The 13765-nt window shown below is 40.3% G+C and overlaps 1 protein-coding gene across 23 annotated transcripts in view; it reads left to right on the top strand.

Moving 5' to 3' along the window:
* The window catches only part of kcnma1a (potassium large conductance calcium-activated channel, subfamily M, alpha member 1a), a 150236-nt gene that overhangs the window by 65305 nt on the left and 71166 nt on the right, over window positions 1–13765 (top strand). For all 23 annotated transcript variants that reach the window (XM_005744753.1, XM_005744751.1, XM_005744749.1 and 20 more), the window contains exon 3: window positions 9733–9794. In XM_005744753.1, the coding sequence (XP_005744810.1) occupies window positions 9733–9794 (62 nt within the window). The remainder of the gene's footprint in view (window positions 1–9732; window positions 9795–13765) is intronic.

The following is a 13765-nucleotide window of genomic DNA, read 5'->3' as shown; positions in this document are numbered from 1 at the left end:
CAGTCTTCACTCATCACCTGCACCACTTGCCAGATTTGACTAGCTGCAACTTTGTCCTCCCCTTCGCAAAGACATTCTGCTGAAAGCCCTAAAAATAACCGCAGTGTTGATTAAAATGGTCCAGAGGTGCATGAGCTGAGGGCATCATACTTGAATTTGGGCTCATTTAAATCAAACAAAGAACTTCCTTATCAAACCTCCCTGCATTACTAGTATCAGGTCTTCTTTAGCGCACTCAGCCTCCCTGCTTGTGTTGCAATGAGTCAGACTTGCCACCTTAGACATAGTCATGACAACTATTCTTGTTAACCTTGCAATTGTGTGTTAAATTAGTCTGAACGTTTAAGTGCCCTGTTAACATAATGTGTGTAGCCTAAACGTTTATAAGTCTAGCAACAGTGGGGGAGTGTTGTCACTGTGTTGACTCAGAAAAAACTTGGCTGATTAGACAGAAAAGTAACAACTTCAAAGGCTCGGAGGTGTTACTAGAATAGAAAGTGTCGCAGCATCCACCTATCCATCTATGTGTCTGTGCATCTATTGAATGTGCTCTCTCTGTCTATCACCATAATTCACTCCTGAAACAGAAAACAAGCCTGTTTATGTTTGCAATGATTTCAGAATGAGGCAGATCATTCAATAACCTTTTTTATCATGTTATTTAAACGTTCATGTATATATTTTTTTCCTTTTTTTGCGGGTTGAGTTCTTTTTTGTTGAGGAAAATTTGAAATTTCGTTGGGGGGGAAAAATGTAATAAGTTTCTTCCACTTTACCTGTCACAATATACCCAGAATAACTACAGTTTCTTGTTGAGTGCTAACATTGTGAAAGCGGCTTTTTTGTACTTGCAATATCTTGTGCTTCAGGTGTACAAACTCAGTCTGTTTCTGGATCGTGTCCTTGCAGTGTTACCCTCCATGCCTGAGGCTCTGGCTTACTCGTGGGCTGTTGCACATTTACGGACACTCGACATTTCCCAGGGGCTCGGGAAGAAGTCTGTGGACCTGTGATACCTAGCAGCAAAAAGCCAAACTTAACCTAAAATATATCAGTTTGTTATGTTTTGTTATTTTTTTTTGTAGCGTCAGCTGAACTATGACCTGCCACTCAGTTAGCGCCACTGTAAGAGCTGAACAGTCACATTTTGCTGAAAATAATATTGCCCTCTAGCTGCCATACGTATGTATGGTTACGATTATGGTAACGCTCACACTGTGAAGCGTTCAGATGGAACCACCTATAGGTTAATGTCGTAGACTAAGAAAGGATATGATGGCTGATTGAAAAATATCCCCCAACCCCACAAAAACACTGTCAGCACCTCTTTGCAGTCCGGTCACATGCGCTCATCTTCTCTGTGCTGGCACAATCCCAGTAGGGCTCCTACCTTCTGTCTCGTAGACATACTCAAAGGTTGAATGCTTGGTAAGGTTGAACGCATGATACACATGCACCCTCTCACACGCACACATCCACACAGGTGAAGACGTGCAATGACACGTACACGCTGTGGCATTTAAGCTCTTGCTGTGCCTTAGAGGACATGCTCTATTATTCTCCATCTCTCTTCAGCTGCTCTCGCTTGCTCTCATTCTGTCTTTGCCACAAGCCATTTTCTGCCACCTCTTAATGTTCCTTATGTCCCACAGGGGTGAGGAGCTCTCTCTAATATTTTCTCATCCTTCCATCTCCTGTCATAATCACCTCCATCTATTTTCTCTCCTTCTCTCCTTTTCTCTTTTGTCCTTTTGATATTCTCCAAGAACATACAAGGTCATGGTCACTCCCGAAAAGGCTGCGATTAGACATAAGAAGGGTGGGGTGCCCTTCCAGTACCTAGAACATACTGTACAACTCACATAAGCTAATCTTTGTTAGCGGCGTTTAATTTTGCAGTTGTCTGTCTCTCATAGTACACAAGTAACACCTTCCCAAAAAAATCTCTTTTTATGAATTAATGATGCTGTAAAAGCTTTTAGGGAGATTTTTCAGAAAGGCTGTCCTGTGAAATCTGTAACGGATCCCCACGGGCCTCCTCTTCATCTCCCACTGACAGATGCTCATTTTAGGATCTGTCACCCTGTCAGACCTGAAAGGCTTTCCTCCATAACGACCCCCTTCCCACTCTCTCCCCCTGTCAATCACTGTTTCTGTTGCCTAGGTACAACAGTTTGTGGACATCTGTCTCTTAAAGGCCACAAAGGTTGAATGAAACCAATTCCTAGGGTTGTATACTGATTTATGAGAGCGCATTTGTTTTCGGGATTTGAAAACAAAACAAAAAAAAACATTGTGGGGGTGAGCAAGTTTATTTAGAGTCATTTCTTGGTGTTATGTAAGATGAAATAATACACCATATGCTGTCTGAGGAATAGGTAGGATTTCATATTAGAGCATTAGTAGTTAATTCTCAGAATTAGATACAGCTAATACAAATTTTAAACTTTGATTTGTGCGCATTTATTATCAAAATGGTTGACTTGCCGTTATTTGTGCAATCCTTGCAGCTCTAGATGGCTCTAAATCTGTGTGATCGGGTATTGCAAAACATGCCAGCAACAAATTAAGCGTGACTATGCAGAATTTGGAATGCAGAAATCTAACTCTTCTTGTTGTGGCTTGTTGCGGGCTTGCACCTGTTCTGTTGACATCGCCAGAGTTCATTTTAAACAGACTCAGCGCTCTGAAAGTGTTACATTTCACACCGTGTTTGTATTTTCATGCGTCAAAATCGGGCAGAGTCCCGGCAGTGTCACATTGCCAGCTTTTGCAATGTTACATTTTTTTTTTTATTTATAGCTGAAGACATTATGGCTTTGGCAGCAGGCAAAAGCAATAATGGAAGAAAAAGTAGGAAGTGGGAAGAAAGTATCGTTAAATTCAGGGATGTGAGGAGAGTGAGATGTAGATTCTAATCTGTAATTTCACCACGCACTGCGTTGTTTTCAAACTTTCCAGTGATTTATTGGAAATGGGCTGAGTCATCCCCATTTCTCATGCTTTTCTCTAAAATCACAATATTTGAGACTTCTGCAAGGAGTTTTTACAGACCCTACGATGTTATCTACGTTAGTGGGCGACGTTGTTGCCAGCATTTTGTGTCTCTGTGTAGTGCATTATGTGTTGATTACCATGCAAAGTGCCCTGGTGGTTTACATGCTCCTTTTTTGTGGTCAGCTTGTTGTGATTTGGCGCTATATAAATAAAATTGAACCTCTACTTTTTCTGCTTATTCGTACATTCCCTCACGTCCATTCTGACGGTTCTCCAGACATAAGTTCTTTTTCCAACATTGCTTGTGATAGTGTATGTAACAGAATAAACATGTAAATGCTGAAAATCCAACTTTTTTACTTTTCATGGCTTTAAAAGCAAAGTTTTTTGGTGGATGAATGATAATGATTATTCTTGAAGGACATGTTAATGTCCTCCAACCAAGTCTCTATTCAACTGTTCCCCAGAGACCCCAGAGAACAGCTACTGTGTGACCTTGGATGGTAACACAAATTGAGCTAGCTGTGAGAGCGAGTCAGCGAGGACGAGATATGAGTGGAAAGAAAGGAGACAGGATTGTGTTGCCTAGCGCAACATTTAGAGCCAGCAGTATTTTCACTACTCGATTCCAACCAGACAATTCAACCTCATAAAACCTCAGATTCTTTTCTTTAAAAAGGAGCTAAGACGTATAACAACTGTTAAAAAGAAACAGATGTACACTAGACAGATGAGAAGTATAAAACATTACCGAGATATTCTAACAGTAGTGGTAGACATTTCATTACAGGGGACTAGATGTAGTTCAGTACTCAACTCCTCCATCTCCTTCCCCAATAGACTTGACTAAAATAAACTCGGTCTACAGTGGATTTAAATAATGGAAGAAAAAGAAAAACCCCAGACACACTGATGCACAACTCACTCGAGCTTCAGCTCGTTTGCTGCCTGCTTTTTGTCCTCTGTGCCTCTCTTAATTTAAACTTATACAGTGGAGAAGAGAGTATTATAAAAAAATAAACAGAGCTCCAGCTTTAGAAAAATAAGAACAGTTTTGAAACCGCATTTAATCAGTAAAATGCTTTTGTAGTGAAGGTGGCAATTAGCAATCAGGCCAAGGGAAAGTCTGTTCAGAGGTTAGCTATCAGCAGACTGATCATCAGACAGTGTGAAGTGGACTTTCAGTCCCTTGAAAGCCTAGAAGTAAATTGCTTTAATTCAAGGTTGCCTCAAAAGCAAACCAAAACAAATTTGACTTTTGGTTTATATTTTGATTTCAGCAACGTGCTGCTAATTGCATTGAGGCTCTTAGGTCTCTTTCCAGTCCGCTGGTCATAATCTGAGCCTTAGAATTTGTTTGGCTCCTGTTGTTAATAATCACGTACTTTCCGAAGCTGCCGGTGTATTCGATAGGAACACGCTGGCGGAATTGGTATGCTTGTGGCACCTCTGTTCAGTCTCACGGAGCGAATCAGTAGTCTAGGTTGAGTTATGCAGTCTGTGGCTGGAATATAGAGTGCGGTGTTCTGACAGGGGATATCACAATGTGTGCTGATGTATGGGTGTATGCCATCAAAGTTTAATCGAGGTTTCCTTTGTTGACATTCCCTCAGAGAGAGGCTCACACTTCTGCCTCACGGTGACATACGATTCTGTTTCCTAGTGCATCTCAATCTGCATTGACACCATAGACCCGTGACTGATAATGTAGGAGTGGATGTTATGAAAGCAAACACTTGGGATTGATGCAAATGTTTGCTCTGCAGTGCAAACATTGTGACAAGTTGATGAGAAAGGGAAAGCTATAGTGTTGCATCTCTTTTCTGTTTCACTGACAGGTCAATTATTCAGAGAAAATCTGTATAGAATATGAATTAACATATAATGTTCTTTATTGTTTTGAAGTCTGTTGAAAAAATACAAACCATATATTGTATGTGTTTGGGGATTAAAACCATAGAAAAGCAGAAACTCTACACTGGATTGGCCAGAGATTTTCTTGGCTGTGGACCTCTGAAATCCTTTCTGGCTGAGGCATCAATCACACATTTTGGAGCTCTTCTTTCTGGCTAACCCAGCGAGCCAGGCTGGATTAATGAACAAGCTTATCCTGATGCCATACAGTACTGATGGGCATTCTTGACTTCCCAAAGATGTTTCCCACTCATGTAATCTTCGGAAACAAATCAGGATTCCTAGAAACCCTTCATGACACCCTTTATTGTTTCAATTATCTCTAGAAGCTTACTAGCATACATAAATACATGCATGCGCACATTTGTATGTACCAGCAGCAGCAAGATACATAGGACTGCCTCTTTTGTCACATGCTGCTATTATGTCTATAGCAAAAGCTTTTAATAAATGAATTAGCATTTCAGCGGCTATGAAAGTCATCTTTAACCCGTAAGAAAAACTTCCCTTAAATGGATGACAAAGTGGATTTCTAAGTTAGCAGCTAATGATAGCTAGCTTGGTTAGAGCTTTGTCACCCAAGCCTTGAGACTGGTAGTGCTTTTCCGTAGCAACTGGCAGTAGCTAAGGGATCACTATCTGGTCTCTGGGCTTGTGTAAAGAGGACTTTAGCAATTGATTTCACAGTGGTTTCCAGCAAACACTTTCAAGCAGTTGGGGAGTACTAATTTTTTTCTTTGCAACCAGTGGCTGCTAGATGGTTGTTAACCAGTCTCTTGGCCTGTGTGACTGAGGCCTTAGTAAACTGTATCTGTAAACAGGCATAGGTCAGACTGGCTTTTAAAATATTGTGTCTTAATCAACCTGAGTAAAAACTACTTCTGTCAAATTTTAGTTGGTTTGTCCACTGTAAAGAAGACATTCCCACATTCTGGTTATTATAGGCAGAATGTCTTTTTAAAATTAATTTTAGTGAAATCTAAATGTGTGTAGGCATGTCTTTAACCCTTTCTCAGTTTACCATGGAGAAATGCATAACTGTACTCTGTCTTGATCACTTAAAAGAAATATGGTAGAAACAGAGGAGCTTTGATTCACTGACCTCTTGACCTCATACTTGGCCTTAATGTGAAGTGATTTCTCTGTATATTGCCACCCTACATCACCTGCCTTCGGGAGTCCGCTGTCTTCTTGTCACAAAGTGCAGTTACAGGACAGAGGAAGTCATTAGATAGGATCCTTGTTGGGGAAGGAAGTCATGTGTGAAATTTTGGCTCAGTTTTAGGGCGCTTCTGATGGCGAGCTGTGATGGGCTCTTAAAATTCTTTAGACTTACAAATCAGCTCACTGTGTCAGACTTGCATGTGTGTTTATATGTGTAAGTTAGTGTTATTATGTGTTTACAATTCTGATCGTGTCATTTGAGAGCCGCCGCCTTTAGCCTGCTTACAGTAAGAGAACCTGAAACCCTAACGCTTTCAAGTTCACACACAAACACATACACCCACACACACAGACACACACATCCACAATTTGTTGCTGCCCTGTTTACACTTGGAGTCTTCTAGTGTGCCTGCTGAAGTGCACCTCGGAAAGCATTTGACAGATTTAGCTTAGCACTTTAAATATAGAAAGGGGTACACCAATGAAAACCTAGACATCATGTCCGAAAGCTGTTCCTCAGACATGATGCTGGCATATTCCAGTTGATAAGAAATGTGACTCACCGATGTCATTTAATCACATGTGAATCACTGAATGTTTACATAAACGGCCCCCCGAAATAATTTTGAGGTATTACAAATGCAGGAGCTATACTTAGTAATCTTTGTACTGCTGCTGAGGTTTCTGATTAAATTTCTTTTTGGAAGTGGAGGAAATGCCCCTTCTGCTATTACTGCTGCTGTAGTTTGTCATTGCATTTTCCTTGATTTGAAGTGGCGGATGCTCAGTTGGTTGCCCTTGGTAGATTATGGTTTTGAGGTCAACAGTTAGCCCTTATAGATGAGAGACACTGAGAGTGAGGAAAAGTGTAGTGTATGGGGTGTGGGGAGGGGTGGGCTGCAAAACACAGTTGAATAACTGGGTCATTTTAAGATGATGACGTTTCTCATCTCTTCAGCTCAGAGCTGGGTATTCACTGTTAACTGCTTTGTTTTCATTTTCTGTGTATTTTCTTGTGTTTTCTTTATTGCTTTAATTCTTTAATGCATTTTACTGAAAAACTGAGATATTATAAGATTAATGACTTAACTCAATTTTCATTCTTGCAGAGCCAGCAAGCAGTGCCCACCAATTTATTTTGTTTGTTTTTGTAATTTTGGTTATATCTAGAGCAAAATAGTTGACAAAATAAGGTGTTTTATTAAAGCATGATGAGGTTTTGGAAATTATTAGTGATTTGCCATTATATCAATATCCGCGTTATAACGGCCGATAAATGAAAATTTTAAAAAGTGATGAACAGAATGGAGAAACACTCTTTGACCATGTTATGAGTACTTGTGTTACATAGTTTTTCCACCAAAGTGCTCTCTCTAAGCAGCACAACGCACAAACTCTGTAAGTGCTGACAACATATGTGCGTTTAAAATGTCACAAACACAATCAGCTAATCTGCACAGAGTTGGGCAGAGTATCATATTATCTTAGTGAGAACTCATGAATAATTACACATAACAAATGGTAGGAGAATCTAATTATGTTATTTGTGGCTGATATATAATACCAATTATCGGCATCAGAATTTGTCTTAAAAATCCAATATCTGTCAAGGTGTATATGTTACAGGGTATGGCTACTGTAACTGAGAAGTTGGTTATGGTGCCTTTGGTGCCTAGCCAAAGTGCCAGAATCGATGCTTCATATAATGGTAGTCCATCTCAATGGGAACATCAGTATTTTACATGCAGTCTCTGCTATGTTTGAACTGTTGATTTTCCACCATCACAGCCATCAAACTTCCAAAGCGACTGACACTAACTTTCATTCTAGTCACATTTCCTGAGACTTACAGATCCATTCGTGGTTTGTGGAGAACTAACATTGCACTCTCGTAGTATTGTCAGATTTAGAATGTACAGTAGATTAGATTCTCCTGTATTCATTGTATTTCTGTCATTCTCTAAAATTTACAGGTGGATGTGGTATTAGACCAGTAGCCATGCTACTATTATGAAGTGTTGGCATACCAGACCACAGATGATTAGGTGTCTGCTAATGCAACATAAACACCTTGTCTACTATCACCTCCTGAAAGTCTGAACATTGCTTAAGAATCAGTTCTCACAAGTAGTGAGAAAAGATGTCCTGACTATTTATTGTTACAGAAATTACAGAGCGCCATTACAGAAATCAATATGTCATTTTAATGCATTTTCTTTTACATAAGCAATAGTATTCCAACAAACAGGTTAAAGTATAACATTGATTAGATTCTCTTAAGAAAATAAAAAACTTGTGTAAGATTACTCAGTTTGGCTTTGATGCTCAACAAGCATCTGCCAAAGACTATCTATGACCATCTTTTGGGGAAAAACACACAACAAGGCAGCATTAGAATGAGATAATGCACCATAATGGACTACTACCTCTTCTATTTAGAGTAGTGGAGTGCCTTTCATTAAAAAAAAAAACAACCCCAAATTGCTGACATTATGGTAGCGTTTCAGCTTGAGCTTTCTCTTTGTGTCTTTTATGCGGAACCTCATTGATGTCTTTGGCTTGTTTAGTTATTCCTTCCCTTGACCTCTCTGGGTTCGGAATTGCCATCATCCCCTGTTCAAGCAGGGAGCTATTAAAAATGCAATGAGGAGTGGGTGGGTGGGAGGTGTTTACCTCAGCCACAATGTGCTGGATCAATACAAAGGACCCATCACATGAAAGTTATCAAGCTCCCATCATCAATAATAAATGGGCCAATCAGCAGGGATATTGAGCTTCTATTGTGAGATGGCTGAAGGGGAGAAGGGATCATCAGAGAGGAACTATTATACGACGCTACATTGGTCAGCTGTTGCGACGATGATTGTGATGATCACAGTGAGGATGATGATGATTTGAGCCCTGATGTTGCTGCAGGGAGTTATTGTGGCACTTTTTAACTGCTGGTCTGGAACAAGAAGAGACATGCATGTGCTTACAATAAGGTGTTTTCAAGCAGCTTCTGAATTTCTTTTATACTACATTTGAAGAGACGGGAAGAAAATGATACTATTTTCGTGTTTATAAGATCCGTATCCACTTAACTCATTTATAGCAATGTTTTGGGACTCAAATCTTTGCAAGATATAAAAAAACATGAATAACTGCAGGGTTCTGGTATTGATGTTATTAATGGAAGTGATAGATAGTCGCAGTAACATTACAGACCCCAGTCTAGCATAATACATTGTTTCAGTGCAGTAGCTTGGAAGCACATGTCAACACTTGATAGTTGTGGTCCTCTCTAAGTGCTTCCTCTTAACCCCCTAAAACACACACTGTTGTTGCTCTTCTCATCAGCTTGCCTATGTGCACCCTTCCTTTGCTCCCTGTAATTGTGCCGCCTCCTTTTGTACACTGCCTGTGTTCAATACGCGGTATTTGCTGACATGAGAGTTGGCATTCATTATTCAGTGTGTGCTATTTGAAAATGTCTACCCATTCTGCAACCTGCAGGAGGCAAGCCACTATTTAATTACAGATGCTGTAACTAGTGTTGCAAATTGTGTCCAACCCAGATGAGTGCAGTGTTTTGTTTACTGTAAATTGTATTAATGAGCATAGTGGAAGTGCATGAAAGTAATTTCTCTTTCCCTTGTCTTTTTTCTCTCTCCTTAGGTGGTGTTAGTCTTTGCACTCAGCATCGGGGCCCTTGGAATATACTTTATAGACTCCTCAGAGTAAGTGTCAGTCTCATTAGGGTGTAATTTCACTCATGCTCCACCAGCGTTACCGATGACAACTTTAGATTAAATTAAATGAGTACAGTTTTTTGTTACATGCATTTATTTTGGCCTGCGCGCTGTATCTGAATGATGGGCGCACATGTGTGCTTACTCATCTTCACAGAGTGCAATCTCTGAAATGCAAACGCACATATCAACACCCCCACAAGCACTCAAGAAGCAGCGATGCTCACGCGTACTGTATGGACACACACGCACATACACACATCTCCATCGGAAGATTTGTCAATGGGAGGCCTGTCAGTTTCCATGGTAACAGAGATAGGCAGATACTGTATGTGTTGGGGAGTTTGTTCTGTGTGCGAGTACGGGTGTGTGGGTATTGTCAGTTTATGTGTATCCCTGGCTGGCAGTCACCCAGAGACAGATTGCAGGCCTGGCATCTCTCCGACATCCATTGCAGCTACTTTCACACCATTCAGTCTAACTGTACCTTTTGAAGGGATAGTTTTCTGGTTCTCTCTAGTAAAAGATATTGTGTTATTAGCTCTGGCAGCACATCCCATAGCCAGACTACACTCAAGATACAAAATTATTGGCTAAAAAAATATAGCAGCTCAAATGGAGAGCCAGAAAACATTTAATCAACCTAATTCTCTTTGTCAGGAGGTGTGATAAAGGGTTCCAGTGTGTATATTATTACTGCTCAACAAAACCTGTAATACGCTGCATGTTTATATGCTGTATCAGAAGTGTTATTTTGAGGGGCGGGGAACATATTTTTGTATCTTCCTAGTTTCCATATGCATCCTTGTAACCATGTAATTGTTTGTTAGAGGTTGATGCTGAAAATCAAGATCAGGAATGCATGACAGTGCCCTAAAAAAACACACAGTGACTTTGGCAGCACTTACTTTTATGCATTAGTGATTAACCAAAATAAATCTGCAGTGGCTGCGGGTAAGGGAATGTTGACTGTAGTGTTATCCTAACTTACTGATCATACAGGGAAGAAACCGGGTGCAACTATTTCACCATATTTATTTCTTGCAGTAATGCCTTGCTTCTGTAGTTTATTTTTGCTTTATTACTGGTGTTAACTGTGAAATTGTGTCTTGAGGGAACCGAGTCTGAAACAGGAATAGAGATGCAAATTTCTCAAAAGAAGTAAATCTGAAATGCAATCCAACTTATTCAGTCTTATCTCTTAGCATCAGATGAAAATTATTCATGGGATGAACCCACTCAGTCATTCTTCCTCCACATCTTTTCATATATATTCTGTGTTCCCCCCACCCCAACCCCAGGATTCTTTCTAATCAATGTTTTTGGAATTATTATTATGATTTATTTATTTGGACAAAAAAAGGGGGATTCAAGATACAGTTTTACAAGTAAAAATCCTTGCTGGATGATTAAAAAATAAAATAAAAAATAACAATCACAGGCACCTGGTTGGCATTCATTACATGATACCTGAAAGTGAAATGTGGTCTCAAAAGTCCTTTGGCAGCTGAGCCATGCTGTTACATAACACTCATGCAAAAATGATCATATTTGGAGACAATATGTGTAGCATATTGCATCACACATCCATATAACTGATATAACTGTGTAGTCTGCACACACATTGGTGTACATTCATCATGTACACCAGTTTCAACCCTTAATGTAAATTAAGGGATAAATTAATCAGGCACTAATCGGGTTAAACTAATCAGGTTAAACTAAACGTGGAAGTAACTCGTTGCATGATCTGTTGAAGTTAAAACTTAGCACAAGGACTGGTCATTTAAGTAAGTTTGAACAAGTTGTTGGCTGCTTATCTCCTGGGATTTTCCCGCACAACCATCTCTAGGGTTTGCAGAGAATTTTCCAAAAGGGGAAAATATCCACCGAGTGCCAGTTATCTGGGTGAAAATGTTGTCTGGTCCGATTTCTGCTGTGACATTCACATGTAGGATCTTAAAACAAAATGACAGCATGCGTCCATCCTGCCTGTATCAGTTCCTTGGCACACTTTGAACTCCTGAGTACCAATTGAGTAACGCTTGAAACCACAGCCTGCCTGAGTATTGTTGCTGTCCATATTTATTTCTTTATGACCACAGTGTTACCCAAGTTCTAGCGGAATAACATGCCAAGCTTAACCAATCTTAAAACTGGTTTCATGAACGTCACAGTGAGTTCACTGTACTCAAATAGCCTAAACCGTCACCAGATCTCAAACCAACAGAGCACCTTTAGGATGTAGCGGAACAGGAAATGTGCAGCCAACAAATCTGCAGCAACTGTGTGATGATATGATGTCAAACCAAAATCTCTAAGAAATGTTTCCAGGATCATGTTGAATCTGTGCAACAGAGAATTAGGGCAGTTCTGAAGGCTAATGGGGGTCCAATCCCCTATTAGTAAATTATAAATAATAAAGTGACTGGTAGGTGTAAGGTTTGCATACTACACTCAATTATACTTATCACATAGTAACAAAGTATAGGTTATACTCAGTGTGCTTAATGTCTGAACACCAAACTTATAGGGTTAAAAAAGAATGTATAGCTGTAGCTTTCTTTGGACTATTTCACCTTTGAATGTTATAATGGAAACTTTAAGTGCATTTCTTTGTGACTCAACTTCTGAGAGGCACTGACCTGATGTCTCTATGCTCGCACTAACCTGAGGCTTTCTCCACCCTTACTGTCGTCATTAGCTCAAGCTTGTCATTTATCACGTGTGTACTTCCACTCAGGGAGGGGGCTACTAATCAACCCCAAGGAGCTCCACTTGACGCTTTAGCATTTCACATCGTAAATAGGACCAGCCTTGTGTTATGGCCATACTTTCACTACAGCAGCTGAAGCCTCTTGCGTGCTCTGCACCATTTGTTACATGTCAGCTGACCACATCCTAATTCTTTGTCAACTGTCTTCTAAGAAAGACATCTTTGTCTCGGCACCAATCTGCTCTAACATCTAATTGCAAACAATATTTTAAAGTTGCAGCTGCTGACCTCAAAATAATCCAAGGCGTGTATCGTGCTGGCCATTGTGCAAATTACACGTTGCATCTACGCTACCTGTCACTTGCACCTGTCGCAAGCTTTACATTTTACTCCCCGTTTTTGGCTATGATTAGCCCACGCAGTCCAACAAGCTTCTACACAAGGGCACAGTTGTGGACACACATTCTTTCTCTCATTATCACCCTTTGTTTTATGTTACACACGCATGTATGTCGGATATAAAAAAATAAATTCATACATTACAATGGTGACACTCGCATTCTTCTCCTCCAAATGCTTGCGTTTAAAAAAGCTCCCCAGATATGACCTTCTCTCCCACCAGCATCCCTGCCACTAAATGTTAATGACTGAGAAATCAATGAGCGCAGATTTATAGGTCACTCTTTTAATGGCAGCAATTACTCCAGACTCATGGACTATTCAGGCTCAGTGCCTTGCTTTCCCAATCTGCTATTTTGGCCATGGGATGAACTGAACATCCTTCTGAAATTGTCTGTGAAAAAGGCAACAGTAATGGGAAGGATTATGGTTCGTTCCCTGTGGTGATGGCAAAAAGAGACATGCGGTGGAGTAAGTGCATGTGGGTTGGACCTCGTGAGGCTGGAGCTGCATGATGGGCTTTTATATCTACTTCAGTGATGTAGGGAAACCCCGTGAGGCCACATAAGGGTAAAACACTGAAGAAAATGTAGCGTTCTGGAGGCCCAGGTCAGTCTCCTAGGAGCCGTGTTGCTTCTACCTTTCTGCAGATGGGACTTTTCCTGGCAGGAGTTATGCTGGCCAGTATTCTCCACAGATAATAAAACAGCAAAGTCTTCTGTGGAAGCAGGTAGACAGAGTTCAAAGCTGGGAATTGGTAATTGGATGCCCTCCCAGTTGAACAAATATATTACTTGTCACTGACTTGGAAACCATGTTGTTGTTGTTAAGCAGATTGCTTCTT

The sequence above is a fragment of the Pundamilia nyererei genome, unplaced genomic scaffold, assembly GCF_000239375.1.
Source record: "Pundamilia nyererei isolate P.nyererei 1_Seehausen unplaced genomic scaffold, PunNye1.0 scaffold00149, whole genome shotgun sequence".
Lineage (NCBI taxonomy): Eukaryota > Metazoa > Chordata > Actinopteri > Cichliformes > Cichlidae > Pundamilia > Pundamilia nyererei.
This window is presented reverse-complemented; position numbering and strand designations above follow the sequence as displayed.